Source organism: Carassius auratus, chromosome 15 (genome assembly GCF_003368295.1).
Source record: "Carassius auratus strain Wakin chromosome 15, ASM336829v1, whole genome shotgun sequence".
In the NCBI taxonomy this organism is placed as follows: Eukaryota; Metazoa; Chordata; class Actinopteri; order Cypriniformes; family Cyprinidae; genus Carassius; species Carassius auratus.
Window position 1 is genome coordinate 24,029,243 of NC_039257.1, and position 20,627 is coordinate 24,049,869.

The window sequence follows — 20,627 nt, forward strand, 5'->3', positions numbered from 1 at the left end:
CCTTATGGGATTTATTTGATTACCATCTCTATAACTGGCCATCAGCACATCAGCACAAATTTTCATTGTAATTCATTGTAAATGCTGCATTTCTAGCAACCTCAGGATGTTCTGTAATTGGCATACAAAAATCTTTTTTATCTTATGTATTTATTTTTATTACTCAAATTATTCTTACTGTATTTTTCCAGTGCTCAAATACATCAGTAAAATATTATGTCTACGTTTCTGTCTATTGTTTTATAATTGAAAAAAATATATATGCAGTGGTATGTTTAATGAAGATACAGTTAGTAAATTGTGGGGGGGGGGGGGGGGGTTGAAATAGGCAAAAATGGTTCCAGGAATCTCATTTTTCATGGTATCATCTTCAGATTTGAAATAGAAACTCATAAGGCATCTGACTTTCAGACCATTACTTTTCTAGATTGCTCCAGGACTGATTCCATGTATTTTTACACATTATGTGTGTAACACACTGAAGTAAGGAACTGTTACAATTTTTAGTTAGGTAGGGCACTTTCAACTGTGAGTTCCATAATGGGGGGTGCTGGCTAACAGGTTAAATAAAGTTTATTGAAATACCATTTCTGTGCATATTTGCCCAGGAATCAAATAAAATACCTCTTTACCATAAGCATTTGTTGCACTTCTAACATATTAAGTAGATTTAATATATATTAATATACATACATACTGTACATACATACATACATTCTATTCCCAGGGGACACGCATACTGGTAAAACAAATGTATAGCATGAATGCACAGTAAGTCACTTTGGATAAAAGCTTCTGCTAAATTCATAAACGTAAATATAATATGTAAAGCTTTACTGGATAAATCTAAGATATATAAACTAATTTAACACATGAACACACATTCAAACAAGTGGCAGGGAGAAAGTGAGGAAGGAATGAGTTTAAAATAATGAAAATGTGAAATCCCAAGTTTAAAACAATATATGCAACTGCATAGACCTGATCAGCTGTCAATCACTTAATTAAGCCTTAAATTGAGTTCTGTTGAGTACTGTACTATTGAAGTACAATAGCCGCTGAAGTGGTGTCTTTGGAAGTCAGTCGTTGGGCGATGGCTGAAGATGCAAAGTTGTGGGCTGGCTGTAGTTTTAGATGGGCACTCGAGGTCAGACTCTGAGACACGGCGTTAGGCAAAACTTAATTCAGTACATGAAACTCTTAATAGAAAAGAAATGAAAGCAAAAGAACAGAAGTAAAGTTTGATGAAAATAGGTGGCATTTCTTCTCATCGTGGCAAAGTAGCAGCAGGCGTGCAGGATAAATACGCTGGAATGGCGCTCAGAGAACACAAAAAGTAATGGCTAAAAGCATGACTGAAAGCTATGACTAAAAGTCAAAAGCTGAAAGCCAAAAGCTTAAAGAACCAAAGACTTAAACTACTTCAGTCTGTGTGCACTGAATTTATTTAATACACAAGTTTCACATTTTGAGTTGCATTATTTAAATAAATTAACCTTTCCATGACATTCTAATTCATTGAGATGCACCTGTACACACACACCAAGAGATTTTTTACTGAGTTGGCGCCGATAGCATTGTGAGCAGAGTGCAGATAGAAGGTACTGTTGCACTTTGGGTGTCTTGAGTTTAAATTCCACCTCCGATCCTTTCCCGATCCCGTCCCCCTATCTCTCTCACTCACTTCCTGTCATATCTTAACTGTCCTATCATGACAAAAATGCAAAAACATGATTGACTGAAAGGGAACTAAAACTGCCAGTAGTCTCTGTCAGTTCTTTGTAAGTGAGTCAATGAATCATTAATTCACCTGATTTGTTCAAACCAGCTGATTCATTCATGATTGAAATGATTGCCTCTTTTTTAATGGATCATTGACTGGCCTGTTTCATTCAGATATGTTGAATCATTAAAAAATTTAATGCCATTATGTGTTGTTGGGACATGCAACTGATTTGTTTTGAGGCAAAATCTATGTAAAAGCCGCAGATGTTGCTTTACAGTTGCTCGATTTATGTTTAAGAGATAGTTCACCCAAAACTGAAAATTACCTCATGATTTACTCTCCCTCGATTCATTCTAGGTGTATATTGTTTTTTCTTTTAGACGGATCCGATAAGGGTTATATTAAGAAAATTGTTTCTTCCATGCTTTATAATGGCAGTGTTATTTTTTTGAGTTGTCCAAAAGAAGTAAAATAAAGTTCATCCATCATCAAAAGTGTCCTACATCATCTGCTGGAACAGCATTCTATTGTGAACTTACATACGACAGTAAGTGGAAGCTACATATTGCCATTTATAAAGTTTTAAATATAAATATTTTCTTACAAAAAGGCATCAATTCACTACAGGATGCCTTTACCAAGACTCAGCATTGTTTTGTTATTCTGTTTTGGCTGACATACTGAAAAACACTGTCTAGATTGAACTTACTTTCTGCTACTATTATGTACTATTTGAACATTGCTGCATATACGTGGTATAAATGTACAACTGGTAGATGTGCACAAATATCAGATTTTACTAATAAAACATAACTAATTTCTAGCCAGTTTTGCTAAATTATTTTTAACCCTGCATGGTGCAAAAAAAAAAAAAAAATATTGAAAATAATTTTTGCACTCAGTTCTGGTGGAAAAATGTAGTAAATGTACATTGTGTGCTAAACTAAAGGTTTCTTAAACATACATGCATAAGGATTTCAAGCAAAAGAATGGGAATGGAATTTCTGCAGCTTCATAAGAGAAGGAATTCTTCAGTTGTAGAATTATTAATGAGAAAAATTGGTAAGAAATCAGTTCAGAGACCAATTCTGACTATTAACTAATTGCTTATTAGCATGCATATTTTTTGTATATTGGCTGCTTATTACTACTTATAAAACAAGTATTAATGCCAAATTATTTTTTTTAGCTCAACCATAATGGAATGGAACGCACATGTTTGTGGGATAGCAAAGGCAGCGAAGGACACATCTATGCTGCCTTCAAAATTTGATCAGAAGAAGGTGCCTCCGGAGACAGGAAGTTAAGCAGAATTTGGATTTGAACATGCATTGGTGCCCTCCTGCCTTGGAATGCTGCATCCAAAGGCAGCATTGTAGTGTTTTTGGATGCAGCCTAAATATCTCACCGATGGAAGCACACAGAAAATTGAAAATGGTCTCATTTAATAGAAGAGATCATAATCTTAAAAGATAATATAGAGTATCTGTGGCTCTTTGCAGTTGACTGAAGCAGAAGTACAAGTATTAATGTGACCCATACGAAAGTTTGCTAAGAGGTAACAAATTCCACATTGTGATTCTATTGAAGATCATTCGATCTGTGATTGTCACACAATGTAATAATTTACATAGTCAAATTCCTGAGAATTAGAACTTTCTTGTGAAATATGACTTTTGTGAAAAATATATAAAATACACAATCTTAGAAAACAAAAGCTTAATTTTCTAGAGAGACTTTCAAATGAACCAATATATGGGCTATTACCGTGTGAATGTAGCTGTCACGATAAACTCAGGACTCAGACATAAGGTGAATTCAGTACTGAGATTTATTAAGTGAAATATATACAAGTGCGGTGAATCCGTGCTTCCAAGTGATCGTAGAATCTTCACTGAAAATATATGTGCTCGAATGATCACAAGTCCGCTAAGTTCCTTTTAACGTCAAAGCGACAGTGCAGATCGTTCACTGCCATTCTCTCAATCCTAGATGCTGAAGACAGTATCGATCACCGGTGAATCCTAGGAGATATCAGCAACCATAGAATCACCGGAGCAGAGTTGATGATCAGCGGTCCTGAGGGCAGCAGAGCAAAGACACAGGTTAGAGTAAAACCAAAACGCGAGTATACGTTACATCAGGCAAGGAGGGCTTCAGGAGACGAGTGTGAAAAGACTGTTCCTGTTGGAGACTTGACGGGGATCTGTGGTGCAGGTGAGTGCTTTTATACTGTGGTTTATACTATGGATTGTGTGATGCGTGGCAGGTGTGGCTGGTTAGTACTCCGGTGACTTGAATCGTGGTTGATTGGCAGGAGCCAGCTCTGCCCGATCCCTGACAGTAGCATAAACATTTTTAACATGATTTTGGACCTGTATCTGGCTCAACAGAGCTTAAACTAATAGGCATCAAATTAGGAGTTTATTAAGAGAAATTAATTAGAGAGAAAAGTTCATTTGATCTTAGAATTATCTGTAACACAATTGATATTACAATTATTTGATCTGTCCGCACCGAGCAGACAATATAAGCATTGATCAATTCTACAAGAGATTATTTTCCTGGCCAAGGAAGAATAACTGTTCTACTTATGCAGTACTAGCAGTAGTTTAGCATGTAGCAAGATAACAAACATGCATTGACTTCGAATTGTGTCAGCACACAGAGACAATTAATTGTAAAGGAATTTAATAAAGGAAACTATAGCTAACATGTAACTAAACTAAGCAAAACACATATATGTATATATACAGTATATACAGAATGAAGAAAAGTAAGGAAAGAGAGAGAAAAACAAAATAATCCATTAAGCACAACCTAATGAGAAACATCAAAGAATTAAAAATCACCTTTCAAGGGGCTCAAACTTAAATGCACATCGAAATAGATGTAAACGGTTACTTGCATTGGCTTTGTTCCTGAACAAGAGTCCTGATGCGGTAGATAATGGAGGATCTTGGTAAGTTCAATTAGAAATAACCTGGATATTTTCCTCTGGTTCTTCTGAAGAAAGGAAAGTTCACAGTAGTTCTACAAAGTTATTTTGAAGATAAAAACTCAATGGAGAATTTTGAGGAGTCTTGGATAGTGTCTTCCTTAAAAGAAATGGTTTCTGAGCCAAGATTAGTCTGGAGAGGGACTTTTGATTTCATGGATTTTTGAGCGGGAGAAAATTTTCTTTGTCTTCGTTTATGGCCCATTTGAATGTGTATTGCTGGCCTGAAGGATTGGTACAGTTTTAACCAAAATATGGTACAAATAGTATGATGTATTTCACAATCACATAGTGTACATAACTGTTTGAGGAATAAAGTAAATTGTCTTTGATATAATAGGCCATTTTTACAAACATACAAACAACACGTGCATATACCATGGGGCCAGATCTGTAATTTATATGCAAATGTCAAAGGGTTAAAAGGATCTCTAAGACATAATGTAATGGATGGAAGGAGGTGAGGAAGCAAGTGTGAGTAATAAGAATTTATTAAACAGTCAGACAAACAAATAACACAGAGACAGGAGGCTGGGTGACTGTTGCAGGTCCAGGAAGTGAAAATGCTCACTGGTGATCCAGGGCATGATGGTGAGTAGGCAGCAGGAGAGCGTGACATAGGAACTGTGGTGGGAGAGCTGTGAAGGTGAGTGGTGAAGCCGTGGAAGTTGAGGGGTGGATGGGGTTCCGTGACAAGACAATCCAGTGACAAGAAGAACATGAAACAGGAACGAGAGAATCAGGAAGTAACACTTGGGACTGCATACAACGCTCTGACAAACACAAGACACACACTCACTCCACCCACATAGTGCAAAACCTGAGGCCACGGTTTACCAACCATGACACATAAAGCCATTGTAGTGGCCAAAATTTCAAAAGCGCAAAGTCTTCACAGCTTTAAGGCTCAGAGATACCTGTCTCCACATTTTATAGTTCTTGTTGAATAAACAAATGATGTTTATTTGTGTTTGAAGGCCTGTATGTACAGTATGATTCAATATATTTCTTCCATAAAATCATTTAGTGAAAACCCATTTGGTGAATACATTGTGTATTTTGATTCTGATATGTGTTTTGTGTGTATTTGCTCTGGTGTAGAAATGTTGAGTCAACACTGACTAACTTAAGCTTAACAACGTCTCTGTTGTCTTTTAGAGCTACTTCACAGCAGAATCTAAACTATCTACATAGATGAGATTGTTTCATTATCAATGTGTATCTCTGTAAAGAGGATTTAAAACAATCTGTATTGTATAAAATGCTATAGAAATGAAGATGATGTAATTAAAGAGTGACGTTGGAAAGGGCGGAAACAATCTACAATATAGGTGATATAATTTAGTATATCTAATTACTATGTATATGAGAGAGGGAGATCAGTGAGCAGAAAGCATGTTTATAGTGAATTATGAATAAAGCGATTTTACAGATTATTTAATTTTATATGGTAGGCCACCTAAACAATTTAATATACTCTGTCAAATGCTAAATGACTGACAGTCATCCAGAGACTTCTCTTGTCAAAAGTTGCAAATTTGATTTTTAATTTGAAAATATGTCATTCTGATCCATGTTATCAGTTTTAATGTGACGACACAAAACACATTAACAGAGCCGTTTTCAACATATGATTAAGAGTTAATTTTTACATATTTTGAAATAAACATTATTTGCAAATAGTTTAACTGCATTACAGTACAATTTTTCAATTTTTAATTTGTTCTCTGAAATCCCTTTAAATCCTGGGCTTTTGTCAATTCACAATCCCTTCACCAAATTACACAAGGCCCTGTAGTCTCACACTTAACACAGCCCATGCAACGGTTCTAATGACTGCTAGTTGACATGTAGTTGCAAAATTAGTTAAAGTTAGTTGCAACGACTGAATAAAGTGTTACCCCAATGTCTAACACTGAGGTAACACTGAAGTTTCCAAGATACACTTGAATAAGAGAGAAAAGCATAAAAATAAAACATTTGATTCACTAGTGTAGCTTTTACAGCATGATCCGAACTGGGTAAATTAATTAATTACTTAATAGTAATGCATTACTGATTCCAAATTACATGACAAAAATTGCATTTTAGGTCAATATAATCAGACTATTTTTAACACTTGTGACCTATTTCATTTTTCACATTGATTTAGATAGAATATTCTTGTCACATGTTGATATAAAAAGTTTATTCATTATTTTTAAAATGTTTAAGTGCATTTAAAAATATGTTACATCAATGTTTCCCAAACTGGGGTTTGTAAGTTTAATGAAAAGTTAAAAGTTAATTAAATCATATAATTGTTGACTTAAAATAAGCCATTATAAAATCGATCAAAATAAAACACTTACTAAAATTAGTTTACCCGCATATCATGTGACCATAACCTGTGTCAGAGAACCATGAACATGCAAATGTGATATGTAATTATTAAAATATTTTTATTACAATATCGTGTTACGAGAAAATGTATTAGGTGAAAAAGGATCAGATGACAGTTTTTTGGAATTTGTGCATTTTAATGTGTTTGAAAGACAAAAGCCTCCCAAAGCTATAGAAATACTTGGTTAAATAACCTACTGAGTGATAATTCAATTAAAAATTATGTATATATCAGTAGTTATAAAAAACACTTCTTAACCTGAAATGATTTGTGTATGTCCAGTGATCAAATGCAGTCTAGCCACATGATTACTGACTGATCTCTGTGTGAGCATCCACAAACCTGGAAGAGTTTCTGAATGTGTATAAACCGTGGACTATTTTAGAGAGGAACATTAAAAGGTGAAAAAGAGGAATTTGAGTCAGTCAATAAATATATAGCTGCTGTGTAAATAATATGTAATCCATAAAAAGTAACTGTAATCTGATTATGAGTTTTATAAAATGTAATTTAATATAGTTACAAGTAGGCCCTACTCGATTTTTGGAATCTAGGCTGCATTTCCAAAAAGCATCATTGATCATAGCTCCATTGGTTTCAGTGGGTCTACAGTGTACTTAAAGTTATGGTGCTTTTGGGAAATACAGCCCTGATTAATCAAGATTACATGTGATCAGTTACTGCCCAGCTCGGAGCACAAAAATATGTTTAAACAAAGAAGAATATTGATGTCAGTAAGATTATCAGTGTAGGAGAACCCTATCATTTTCACATTGATGAGAGTGTTTACAGCAGCACTGAAAGGCTATGTGTCCTTCATGTCTGAGAAGTGCTGGCCGAGTCTGTCCCGAGCTCCCTGAGCACCCTGCAGCGGCCCGGAGACAGGCGCATGGTGTTAAACAATGAGCTCCTGAATGATTTACAGAGGAAGAAGTAGATGAGAGGATCCAGCACAGAGTTAAGAGAGGAAAGCCACAGCGTGGTCTCCTTCAGCTGGAAGAAAAGAAGCTTCTGCTGGCAATCGAACATGCGTACTCGGGTCTGGCTGATGGTGTACGGCACTCGGGCGAAGTGGAAGGGAACGAAGCAAACAAAGAAGACCACCAACACCAGGAACACGTTGGCTTGAATGTTCTTCTTCTGAGGTGCATTCGTTCCTGGCCTTGCCTGGTGTTGAGCTCGTGTGCGGGCGTAAGACTTGTAGAGCTCTCTTGAGATGAGCGTGTAGCATACTATCACAGTTACAAGGTTTCCCCAAAAGATCACCTGGCACACATGGTTGACCAGCTCATGCCACTTCAGTCCCATCTCTGTCTTGAGGTCACTGCATTTAAAGTGGCTTGAAGTGCTGGGCCGGCTCGTCAGGATTACGTTAGGCAGAGAAAGAGCCAAGAGCGACATCCATATGAAGCCCGAGAGGAGCTTTCTATACAGCAGGCGTCTAGGGTTGGTGCCCACAAACGGCCGAATGGTCTTTCTGCAGCGATCGATGCTGATCAAGCCAAAGAAGAGGATGCTGATGTACATGGTGAGGTAGAAGAGCACAGATGACACTCGACAGACGAACACACGCTCACCGACTGATGCTAAGTTCGCACCGGCGAGGATCTTGAAGGGGAAGGTGAGGGTCATGATAATGTCGGCCACCACGATGTTCTTCAGATAGATGATGAAGTGAGATTTACTGGGGATTCGGAGGAACACCCATGCTGCCAGGCCGTTCAGTGACAAGCCCAGGATGAAGAGGATGGTGTAGAGAAGAGGGAACACGGTTGTCTTCAGAGTGCTCTCACGTGAACAGTCCACAAATGACTCATTCTTGGCAGTCTGGTTGGAGTCAGTGACAAGTGACAGCGATGTTGTGAGCTCCATAGATAGTGTATGCAACTTCTGTCACAGAAAACAGACATTGGCTATGTTTAGAAGAGCAGAACCTTAGGAAATATCAGCTGATTTTTTTTATACATACTTGACTCAAGTGTATAATATAAAGGAGTTATTGTTGAATTGTGCATCAAAATCATGGCACCTTATTTCTAAAGCACGCTGAAAATGTTTTACTATGTCAGATCTATAACAAAGAAAATCAAGTCTGATTACTATATAATTTTCTATGGGAGAGAAAAAGCTTAAAGGCTCTTTCCCTTGGTTTGCATTGTTTTTCCATTAGATAGTGTTTATGGTAGAGGTCATCGTTTTTTTATGTGATTTTACAAGAATGTTACTTTCTTAAAGACTTTATACTCACATTTCAAATGCAATATCAATAATATTTTTCTTTTTTAATTCATGCAATATTACAAAACCATCATGGTATTTGAATTATTTAATATATGTAAAGTACAACATTAAACATTTTACTTAACCAGTAATTATACTGAAAATATGTTAAATGGCGTCTAGAGAAGTGAAGAGTAAAAGAGTTAAATAAGTGTATTCATCTTTAATAAAGGTATAATTACTCTTAATAGTGTTTCTTGTTTTGAAAGTTGCTTTACTAAAGTGTCATTGTAATATGCAAAATGTAACACCTACCTCAACGACGCCAGGATAAAATGTGATGAGTTTTACACTAAATAAGTCATTGCTTCATGGTTTTAGGAAACAAGCTTAATTTTAGGGCCTTTCTGAAAGGAAATGAGTTTCGCTTTCCCCCTTCTGCTTTTTGTTTCCTATCATGCTATGCAGACACAAGGAGAAGTTTAAAATAGTCTAAAAGTCATGTCAATTGTGCATTATTTCAACATCTTTTGTGCTGACTGAGCCAGAGTTTTGGATCAAAAATCACTTTAAAAAAACACGGTGAAACACAATTGACTTTTAATTTAAATATGTGTTTAAATAGCATCAATGTTCATTCTTAAAAATATAGTGCTTTGAACAATCTATATTGTTTCAAACCACCTTCTTTTCTTTTTTTTTTGAAAATTCTGCCTCAATGTCTGAAAGCACAGTGAGCAGTCAAAGAAAACTGTGACAAGAAAAAAAAACAACAACAACAAAAAAACAAAAAACAAACAACAACATTTGGTTGTGAAAGATAAAACAAAAAAAACCTTCAGCTTGAGGAAATTGGCATCCTTCGGCTGTATAAAGACTGAACAAACTGAAAGCGGAATATCATCCTATTTCTATAGTATGTGTTATAAAAGTCATGAACAAATATATGATTTGTTCTCACTACACATTTTGGGTCATTCTCAAACATAATGATAAAATACTGTATATCTTAGCCGCCAAGTCATCAAGTGGACCAACTTTTGAATGATCGTTGGAAGGCAGCTTTTATTTTGTAGCATTCTTTATGATGAGTTTAACTGCATCTTTTGCATCCTCCAGTCCTTTGCACACATTCCAATTCACAATAAATAAATAAATAAATAAAGTAAGAAAGAAAAAAAGACAGAACGAACAAAATAAATAAACTTGGCTTCAGACAGAGAAGTAAAATGGGTGTCATAGTGATGTGCTCTGTAAACCTGACAATGTTATTGCCCTGTGCACATATGGTTAGATTTAAAGGTACTATTTGCTTCAAAAGACAAAAACAAAGAAAAACTAATAATTAAGAAAATAAATAGAAACACATGGATGCAGTTCTATATTTGCAGAATAGCGAAGTGAAATGCCAAAACTGTAACTCTTTAATGAGAACACAATTTCCTATGAATTCATACATGATTACTGACTATCAAAACTACCATGAGTCAAGTCTGCTTTATTGTCAATACTTCCATATGTACAGCACATACATACAGAGAATTGAAACTGTTTTACTCTCAGACCCTTGGTGCATACAGATGACATTAACAGTAGAGCATAAAAATACAGATGGATACAGTTAAAATATAAAATACAACTACACAAATAAGGCCTGTTAAAAAAAAATACAGTTAAATAAAGCAGCACAAGGCACGCCAGTGAAGTAAACAAACAGTGCAGATAAAATGATTGTAGTGCAAAAGAACTTGTTCAGACTGATTTAAAGTGACAAAAAGCTAAGAGAGCAGTTATTTATATAAAGAGGGCTTTATGGGTGAGGCGGATTCCATAAATGTCCTGGAGGAAGGGGAGAGAGACATCAACGCTCTTTTCAGCTGCTCTCACTATGCGTTGAAGTGACTTGCGGCAGGACACATTGCTAATGAGACCCACTACAGTTGTGTCATCCGCAAACTTAATAAACAGGTGAAAGTGAAAGTCATGACATTTACCAAGTATGGCAACCCATACTCGGAATTCCATCCAATTGCACACACATAGCAGTGAGAAGTGAAAACACACCTGGAGCAGTGGGCAGCTATATATCCAACACCCAGGGAGCAACTGGGGGGGTTTAGAGCCTTGCTCAAGGGACCCTTTAGCCATGAGTATTGAGGGTGGAAGAGAGTGCTGTTCATTAAACCCCACCCCCCAACTTCTGCTTGCACCAAGACTCAAACGTGCATATATAAGTAGCACTGGACTATAAATCGCATTTATTTAGAACCAAGAACCAAGAGAAAGCATTACCGTCTCCAGCCCTCTCGCGGCTGTAGACGGTAATGTTTTCTCTTGGTTAATTTCTCTCGGTTCATGTCAAATTAATTTTGATAAATAAGTCACACCTGACTATAAGTCGCAGGACCAGCCAAACTATGAAAAAAGTGTGACTTATAGTCCGGAAAATATGGTATATCTTTTTTCTCTAGATGTGATGAGTGGACAGCAGTGGCAATGGCTTCATCGGTCTAGTGGTTGGACCGATATGCAAACTGGAAGAGGTCCAGGTTGGAGGGAGGGCAGACTTAATATGGTGCATGACTAGCCGCTCAAAGCACTTAATAAGAATAGGGGCAAGTGCAACTGGACGGTAGTCATTGAAGCAGGATGGAGACGGCTTCTTTAGGACTGGAATGATGGTGGTAGCTTTGAGGTCTTGTAGTCCATAATGGTCTGAGTCCCCTGCCACAGGCTTCAAGTGTCTCTGCTGTCGCTGAATTGATGGGCTATCCTCCTGGAGTGATGTCTCTTAACCTCTCTGGTGCCATGGGATAGGTTGGCCCTAGCTGCTCTCATGCCCACCTCATCTCCAGCTCTGAAGGCAGCATTCCCAGCCTTCAAGAATCTGTAGACCTCCCCTGTCATCCACAGCATCTTGTTTGCCCATAAAGTGATGGTATTTGTGACTGTTACATCATCAATATATTTGATAATGTAGGCAGTGACAGTCTCGGAGTACTCTTGGAGTTCTGTGGTGTTATTATGTGGCAGCCTGCTTAAACATATTCCAGTCAGTGGTGTCAAAACAGTTTTGAAGAGCCTCTGATGACCCTTCGGGCACACATGTATTTGTTTGTGAACATGCTTGGCAAATTTAACGAGCTGTCTGTATGCAGATATCAGCATGACATTGATGTGGTTGAGGCACCAAGATGGGGGGTGTAACCTCCTCTCTGGGTGGTGTAAACAAAGTCCAAAGTGTTGTTTCCCCATGTTGGAAAGTCAATGTGTTGGTGTTTTTTTTGGGGGGAAGACACTCTTTAAGTCTGCGTGGTTGAAATCCCCAGCTAAGATAAGAAAAGCATCAGGCTGGGCTGTTTGCTGCTCACTGATGTACTGGTGCAGTTTATTTAGTGCCTCGTCCTGTTGCTGTTGTTAGAGCTGGGAGGTATGTATACAGCAACGAGCAAAATGGTTGTGTATTCCCTCGGTTGATAGAATGGCTGGCACTTAATAATCATATACCCTCCCAGGGGGGAGCAGTGTTTGCAGACCGCAACAACACCGCAATCCAGTTTATTGTCCAAAGTACGTTAGCCAGTATGATGGTGGGGATAGCTGGCTTGTGTGCATTAGCCATTAGCCTAGCCCGGATACCACCAGTGCTTACCCCTCTTCTGCTTCCTCTCACGCTGCTTGTGGCGCTTCTGCTGTGGGCGAGATGCAGCAGAAGGGTTCGGTGATGGTGTAGGCCACTAGTCTGCAGCTCTTCTGCGTGCACAGAGTTTAACTCTAAAAATGTGGTTCTGCCAACATCTAGCAGAAATTCACAACTGTATGCGCGCTTAAGTACAGGTAGACGTGATGAAGACGTACAAAACCATTGCGACTCACAAGACAAAAAACACTGACATACATACATACATCCTCATAGTTTAACATGCTGGAGCCTTAATGCAGAGTTTTACTCACAAAAATGTGAGCTGGGTTGCATGTTTTTGACTGGATTGCAGAATAGTTTTTATTCATGCAATGTGTCTTGCACCACAATTGCTACATTAATGCACTGTCACAACCATAAAATACATGATAATGACTAAATATTTATCACCTCAGGTGAGGGTCACAAAAGCATGCATGATTAATTATTCCGTTTACATACATACATAATTATGAGACGCATTTTTTTTGTCTTCAAAAAAAGAACTTTGGAGTGGGAGCATGAGCATGCATCTCAAAGTGAGGAACACAGATGGGCTGGAACAGACTGAAGAGTAAGGAGGATTTGACAGGTTTAGATCCCTTCTGGGTACAAATTTGTCCCCAAAATAAGGTTAGTAAGGTACACAGACAATCCTATGTGGCATGTTAAGTTTGGCTGACTTGGACTGTTGTCATTATTCATCACAATTCCCTCAAACTGCTGAGTTGGTGTATATCTTTGCACTGTAAGTCGCATTAATTATTTTTGATTTATAATTTTTGTTACAGGTGCAATTTAGAATTGCATGCAAGTATCTGTAGTGATTAGATAGTATGCATTACTGAAATCCATTGACAACAAAGGGTTAATTTACTTTGCAAGGATTAATAATTGTTCACACATGCTCTTAACACTCTCTCTTAAATCTTAATGTTATTTTAAAAAAAAAGTAGTCAAATCATTTAACTGTTGACAAAACAGTCTGATTCTGCTAGGAAACCAGTTTCCTAATGTTTCTCAGACTTTCTAAAAACAGTTTTACCATCCCAAAAGTAAGCAGTTTCTATTAAAACTTAAGTCACTGTAACAGATCTGTATAAGTTATAATGAAACGATATCACTCACAATGTAGATTTTTTTATCTTTCCTATAGCTTGCCATTGTTAGTGACAAAGTGTTATTACATATAATTATAATGTGGGTTAGCCCATGTGGTGCCCTATGAGGATTTTCTGTGGACAACCATGTGGGTCGGTGGGTGGGTGGGAAATCCAAACAGGTACATTGTTCCAGGCAGATAGATCATTCTGGGCTGACCGAGAGTACATAAGAAGGCAGGAGAAGAAGGAGCATGTCTACATATATATCCTCCCGACTGTCCATATAGCGGTGCTCACCCTCAGCCATGGTGCAATGGGCAGAGCTTCCCTCTGCACTCTCGCTGTTTCTGGCATTCTCTACCATGGCAAGCTCTGTTGCTGGCTCCCGCAACTGGTCTTACGTTACAGGCTCTGGATCCGTGGCGATCCTCAACTCTGTAACTATCCATGGAGATGGCTCGCCAATCCCAGTGGTCTCTGGCTCTCCATCAGTGGAGGGCTCAGGCTTTGGCTCCTCGCAGCACGCTCTTGTGTCTGTAGTGGGGCTGGTGTCATCCAAGACGTCCACAGTCAAAGGCTATCCACAGGACACCAGTGTAGTGTATCAGACCCGAACCAGACAAATTATAGAGTCAATCGGGAGCATTGGAACATGAGCTGAATTCCTCAGAAAGGCAACAGGATGTTGTAAATCATTCCTAATGCCACAAGTCATAAGCAAGATAACCAACCAACCAACTCTTTCACAGAACAGCTTTCGACATTAACACTATTAGAACTAGAGATTGACTGATACAGGTTTTTCTATAGCCGATGCCGGTGTTTAGAGGTCAAGGTCAGCTGATGGCCGATATGTGCTGCCAATTTATAGGGCCGATCTTGAAGTTTTCCCCTTCGTCTGCGGGTTCGAATCTTGGGCTGGTGATACTACGACTTAGGTGCCCTTGAGCAAGTCATCAAACCCCTATCTTCTCCCTGGGGCATTGCAGCATAAATGTGTGTGTGTGGGATGGGTTAAATGCAGAGCACGAGTTCTGAGTATGGTTCACCATACTTGGCTGAATGTCACGTCACTTTCTCACTCTACCCATCTTTCACTGAAATTTCTCAGTACTCCCAGTTAAAGAATGGCAGGTTGTCACAACTGTTCTGCATGTTCTCCTGTGAGGCAGCTCCTCTTTGTCATAAATATTCCCAATCTCACTGAATACTCTCTCTCTGGGAACAGAGGAGGGGGGTGGACAGAGGAATTTCCTTACCAGTGGTGCAAGAAGGTGTAGACATATTCTATTCTGTATTTATTCTGTTTCCAACATTCCAGTGGCTCACCAGTCTGTCTGTTAATCAATGGCTCACGGAGGTACTGATCCAGCTGTTCAGATATTCAAAGCTCATCATCACTCTCCTGAGTAGAAATTCCATGAGGCCCCAAGATGTTTGCATACATTTGTTCAAGAACATTAGAGGGACCAGGTAATCTTCCACCCTTCTCTGTTTCGGGTCTGATCCTTGGTCTTCAGTGGTGGCTGTTTTCAGTTGCTCGGACAGAATGGCATGCTCTTCTTTCATCCATTGTTTTGCCTTGGTCAGTGTGTCCACTGCAAAAAAGACATGACCCTCATAACGGGGGTCCAGCGGTGTCTCAAGCACCAAACATTTTGTAATCTCTATCCTTGCAAACCTTTTCTGCAAGTTTTGCAGCATGGTTTCTCTTAGTGTTTTAATCCCCATTGTGTTAGGACCCTCTGCCTGAAGCACCATTTTCAGCACAGCATTGCTTGGGATGACACTGGAGATGGAAGCCTCTGACCTGCTGATCTCAAGGGTGACTTCCTCAACAGGTTCCAACATGTCAATCAAATTGGAACTGTGTCCCATTGATCTGCAGCTGGAGTAGCAATTTTTCCATATTCTCCAGCAGAGATATTGAGTGCTCGTTTCTGCTCCTCTGCATCATGTGGAGCCATGGGGTTCCAGCGAGAGGGTTAGGACTGAATGATACTATGCTTGGGATACTATGCTTTTTTTTTCAGATTCTGCTTTGCGAGCACAGAGTGGTTGAAATGTTTAGCTATGTTCTTTAACTTGGCATTAACGTCCAGCACTGCTCGCTGACTGTTGATGCCATCGGTCACCATAAGCTGTATGGAGTGTGTGCTGCAGCTGAGATCAGGTATCTCTGCCAATCTGAGTCCTTTAATCATATTAGCACCACTGCCACGGAACACAAGTACAACCTTGTCATGGCTGATATCCCAGTACTTAAGCAGGCTGATGAACATGCTGCTGATGTACTCCCCAGTGCGGGATCCAGACATGGCGTTGGCATTTAGGACGACTTGTTTACTTTCCCAGTTGACGTCAATGAAATGACATGTTAGACTCATCAGTGCTTCACTGTCCCCAGACCAACAGTCTGTTGTGAAAGACAAAAAAGGACCTTTTATTTTCAGTGATTTTATTTTCTTCTCAACTATTGCAACTGTACCATCTAGGATGTCTGTGAAGTAGTGCTTCTCAGTTTTTAGGTTGTATCTGGGCTCCATTGCAGCCACCAGCCTCCGAAAATTAATACCTGAGATAACTAAATAACTAAAGTGTCAAGTTTTTTTGACCTGAGATCTGAATTCTGCCATTAACGTTGGGCATCATACATTTCTGTTAGAGTTAGCTGAGATACATTGGCTGTATAGGCAGCTGCTTCTTTTTCTTTCTGTGAATCTTTGTAAGCCTGGAGGTGGTGACACCACAGATGACTCCACAAATTTGTGGTGCTTTTCTTTTTACCTTTTTCAGCTCACAAGCTCACCAGTCCATTGCAGATATTGCACCTGGCTTTCCCTGGAGTTGGGTCTGTGAAATGCTGCCATACTGGATTCGATTTGTGTTCAGCCATCAGATAGCAATTACTAACAAAAGAAGCATTCATGGTTAGCATTTTAGTAGTGCCTTCATTTTCAATTCAGTCTATAATTCCAATACACATTAAAACAATTACACTCTTATTGAAAATGTTTAAAATAATCAAAACAATTCACTAATGTGTTGTGAAAATTCCTAAGGGGGCCTTTTAACCTCTGGTCTCCACAGAACATCTCACATGTCAAAGAATGGCACAGGAACTGTCTTTTATATGTTTATTTTTCATGCTTATAATCACTTATTGTGTATGTCTTTTAATAACTATTGGATAGCTTAAGGATTCATATTAATGTTTAGTATGTTTGTGTTTCAATCTGCTTGCTTGAAATGTTTCTGACCATCAGTTATTTGTCAAATGTATCATATTCTTGTTATAGGAATCATGTCAAAGACAAAGCAAAGACAATATCAAATTGGTCAAGACAACATTTGAGGTGTAGCCAAAAGGCCCATTTAAATACTCTGGACACTATCAAATTTGGCTTTTAGATTTTAGCGTTTGCTTTTCAGCTGCTGCTTTTAGTCATGACTTTTAGTGTTCTTTGAGCACGGTTCCAGCGTGCATCGGCCAGTTTGCCTGCTAATTTAGTTTCTTTTCTTTCCATTGAGAGTAGGGATGCACCGAATCCAGGATTCGGATTCGGATTCGGATTCAGCCGAATACTGGGCATTTTGATGGGGTTCGGTTTAGGCCGAACCTTAGATTTTTTTTCCCCACCGAACAGAACCCTAGGCTTGCGCTACGCTGGTCGATGTCACGCGGCCGTTGATTACGTGAAGTAGTTTACATGTGGACCGTCGAATGTATTAGGCTGTGAGAATCTAAAAATGGAACTCGTGAGCAAAAAAAGTTTTGTTTGGCATTACTTTCAACCAAAAGAAGGCGATTACATGTTCAATTTGCAATGCCGATTTGTCTCGTGGTGGCAAGGACCCTAAACAGTACACAACTTCGCCGCTGTTAAAATATTTGCGTCTAAAACATCCAAAAGAATATGAGTTTTGCGTGAAGGAATCTACAGATAGCAAATGCAGCAACTTCAGGTACGGCAGAGAAAGGACAGTCACAGCTAAAAACGTGCTAACCAGCTGACCATTACTAGCTTTGCTATACCTACACTAAACAAACAGTGGCCCTCAGATCACACCCGAGCTAAAGCCATTCATGCAGCAATTGGGAAAATGATAGCCGTTGACTTGCAGCCATATAGCATGGTGGAAGACACTGGATTCAACGAACTAATCCATCTGCTTGAGCCACATTACAAAATCCCCTCCAGGCGCTTTTTTGCTGATAAAATTTATCCCTGAAATGCACAAGTCCATCACTTCCCGCATAAAAGAACACGTTGCCGAAGCACGTGCTTAAGCATTTACATAAGACATATGGACTTGTGAGTACACTACACAGTCCTACATCAGTGTTACCTCACATTGGATTGATGCTGATTTTAAGCGCACACATGCTATTCTTCAATGTGAAGCATTCGATGGAAAGCACAAGACAATTAAACATTGCTGATGCACTGCAAGAAATGATCAAAGCATAGGACATAATGGTTAACAAGTGTCACCTGGTCTTGAGGGATAATGCTGCAAACATGCGGAAAGCCATGTCCGAGGCAGGGGTTCCAAGTGTTGGCTGTTTTGTACACACGCTTCAGTTGTGCATCCACAACAGTCTTTTATCACAATAAAGTGTCTCTGACCTGATAGCACTGTCCAAGAAAACTGTTGGTCACTTTAAGCACTCTTCAAGTGCTCAATCAAGACTTTCTGCTCTACAGCAGGAGTTGGGGCTGCCAAATCACCATTTAATCCAAGAAGTGTCATCACTATGCAGTTCAACATATCTGATGTTCGATCGTTTAACAGAACAAAAACGTGCCATAAACATCTACGTGTCCGTAACGGAGGGTATGCAGCATATTCATGCACAGAGGTGGACTCTGATGGAGGATGTTCTCAAGGTGCTCAGACCCTTCGAGGAGTTGACTAGAGAAATAAGCAGAGAAAATGCATGCATATCCACTGTCCTGCCAGCTGTGATGATGTTGAAGCGCTATGTCCACAGTGAAACAGACGATCATGGAATCAAGCAGATGAAAACCCGCTTGCTGAAATCTCTGCAGGATAGATTTGAGGGAAGGGAGCAGAATAGCCACTTAGTTGTGGCAACAAGTCTGGATCCCAGATACAAGGCGAAACTTTGGGGGAGTGAGACAGAAAGGTGTCGATCAAAGTTGCTTGTGCAGGAGGCTGTATCCCGTTTATCTGAATCCGATCAAGACGCATCTGCTAAACCTATTACTTCAAATGAACAGCCTGAGGAGGAACGCGACCCGACAGTTCCCACTAAACGACACTGTTCTGGAATCTGGAGTGGCTGGGACGAACTGTACCGTAGAAATACAGAGCCAGTCACATTGGGTGTTGACACGGAGATAAGTGGGGTTTTTTTTTCGGTGAGCCTTTGATTCCTCTGAGAGAAGATCCTCTTCAGTGGAGGAAGACAAACCAGCAGCGATTTCCACTGCTGGCAAAAACGGCAAAGATCTACCTCTGTGCACCACCAACCTCTGTGCCTAGTGAAAGACTTTTCAGCACTGCTGGGGACTTCCGTTCCCACACTCGCAACCGGCTGTCACCTGTTAACGCAGAGCGTCTTGTTTTTTTGAAAGGAAATTCTCATTTCATGTGAAAGGTTAGAGGTTTTAAGTTAATTTAATTATGATGCAGGAGATGTGTTTGATCTCGTAGTTTTTGGCTACTGTTCTAATCGTAGTCAAAAAAAAAAAAAAAACTCTGAGTCTGACCACGAGTGCCCGTTCAACTTCAACCAGGCCACAACTCCACATCGTCAGCCAACGCCCAACTACAGGCTTCCCAAGACGTCGCTTCAATGACTACTGAACTTCCAGTCAATCAGCAACATCGGGAAACCCCCTTTTCATGGAGAACAAAGGGAACCCCTTTACACAGGCAATGCAAGTATCCTCCAGACTCTGATCTGTGCTGTTGTATCTAATATAATTTTAACCCCATTGAGGAACTCAAATAATCCTAACCCCATCAATTAACTTAAATAATTAAGTTAATTGATGGCTGTTCGTGTCTATGCAATTTCATGTATTGCTGTAAACTTGGGTTTCCACATTTTCGTTCTCTTTAACTCATTCTTCCCTAACTTGCTATCATCGTGCAACTTGTCTGAATGTGTGTGCTTATGTGTTAGATTAGTTTATATGTCTTAGATTTGTCTAATAAAGCCTTATTCATATTGAAAAGAGTAAAAGGTATCTTGTGTTTTCTGCTTACAAGTAAATGTCTTAAACTGCAGATGTTGTTACTGTGCAAATTGTTTGGATATTAATATCCAGTGCAGATTTTATGTAAAATGGATCGTTCAGTGAATTGTAGGGCGTCTCAGTGATCAGCCGTGAAACAGTGATTCTGTTCAAATTCCCTTTAAAATCTTAAATGATTCCCTTTGAGCTAAATTTACCTGTTTCCCTTACACCAGTACCCACTCCACAAAAGGTGGCAAAGATTCTCTCCGAGGATCATCCCTGGAGAGCTGCGTTCATGTGGAA

General features: G+C 39.2%; 2 protein-coding genes across 3 annotated transcripts in view; one reads left to right on the forward strand and one right to left on the reverse strand.

Moving 5' to 3' along the window:
- LOC113115415 (tyrosine-protein kinase receptor UFO-like) overlaps window positions 1-20,627 on the forward strand; it is a 1,029,470-nt gene that overhangs the window by 415,440 nt on the left and 593,403 nt on the right. The gene's annotated exons all lie outside the window — the stretch shown is intronic.
- LOC113115433 (P2Y purinoceptor 12-like) lies at window positions 5,199-9,727 on the reverse strand. The gene is made up of 2 exons (XM_026283004.1): window positions 9,643-9,727; window positions 5,199-8,997 (listed from the first exon to the last, which is right to left on the reverse strand). Exon 2 carries the CDS (start codon window positions 8,977-8,979, stop codon window positions 7,924-7,926), a length of 1,056 nt encoding a protein of 351 aa, XP_026138789.1. The 5' UTR covers window positions 8,980-8,997; window positions 9,643-9,727; the 3' UTR covers window positions 5,199-7,923.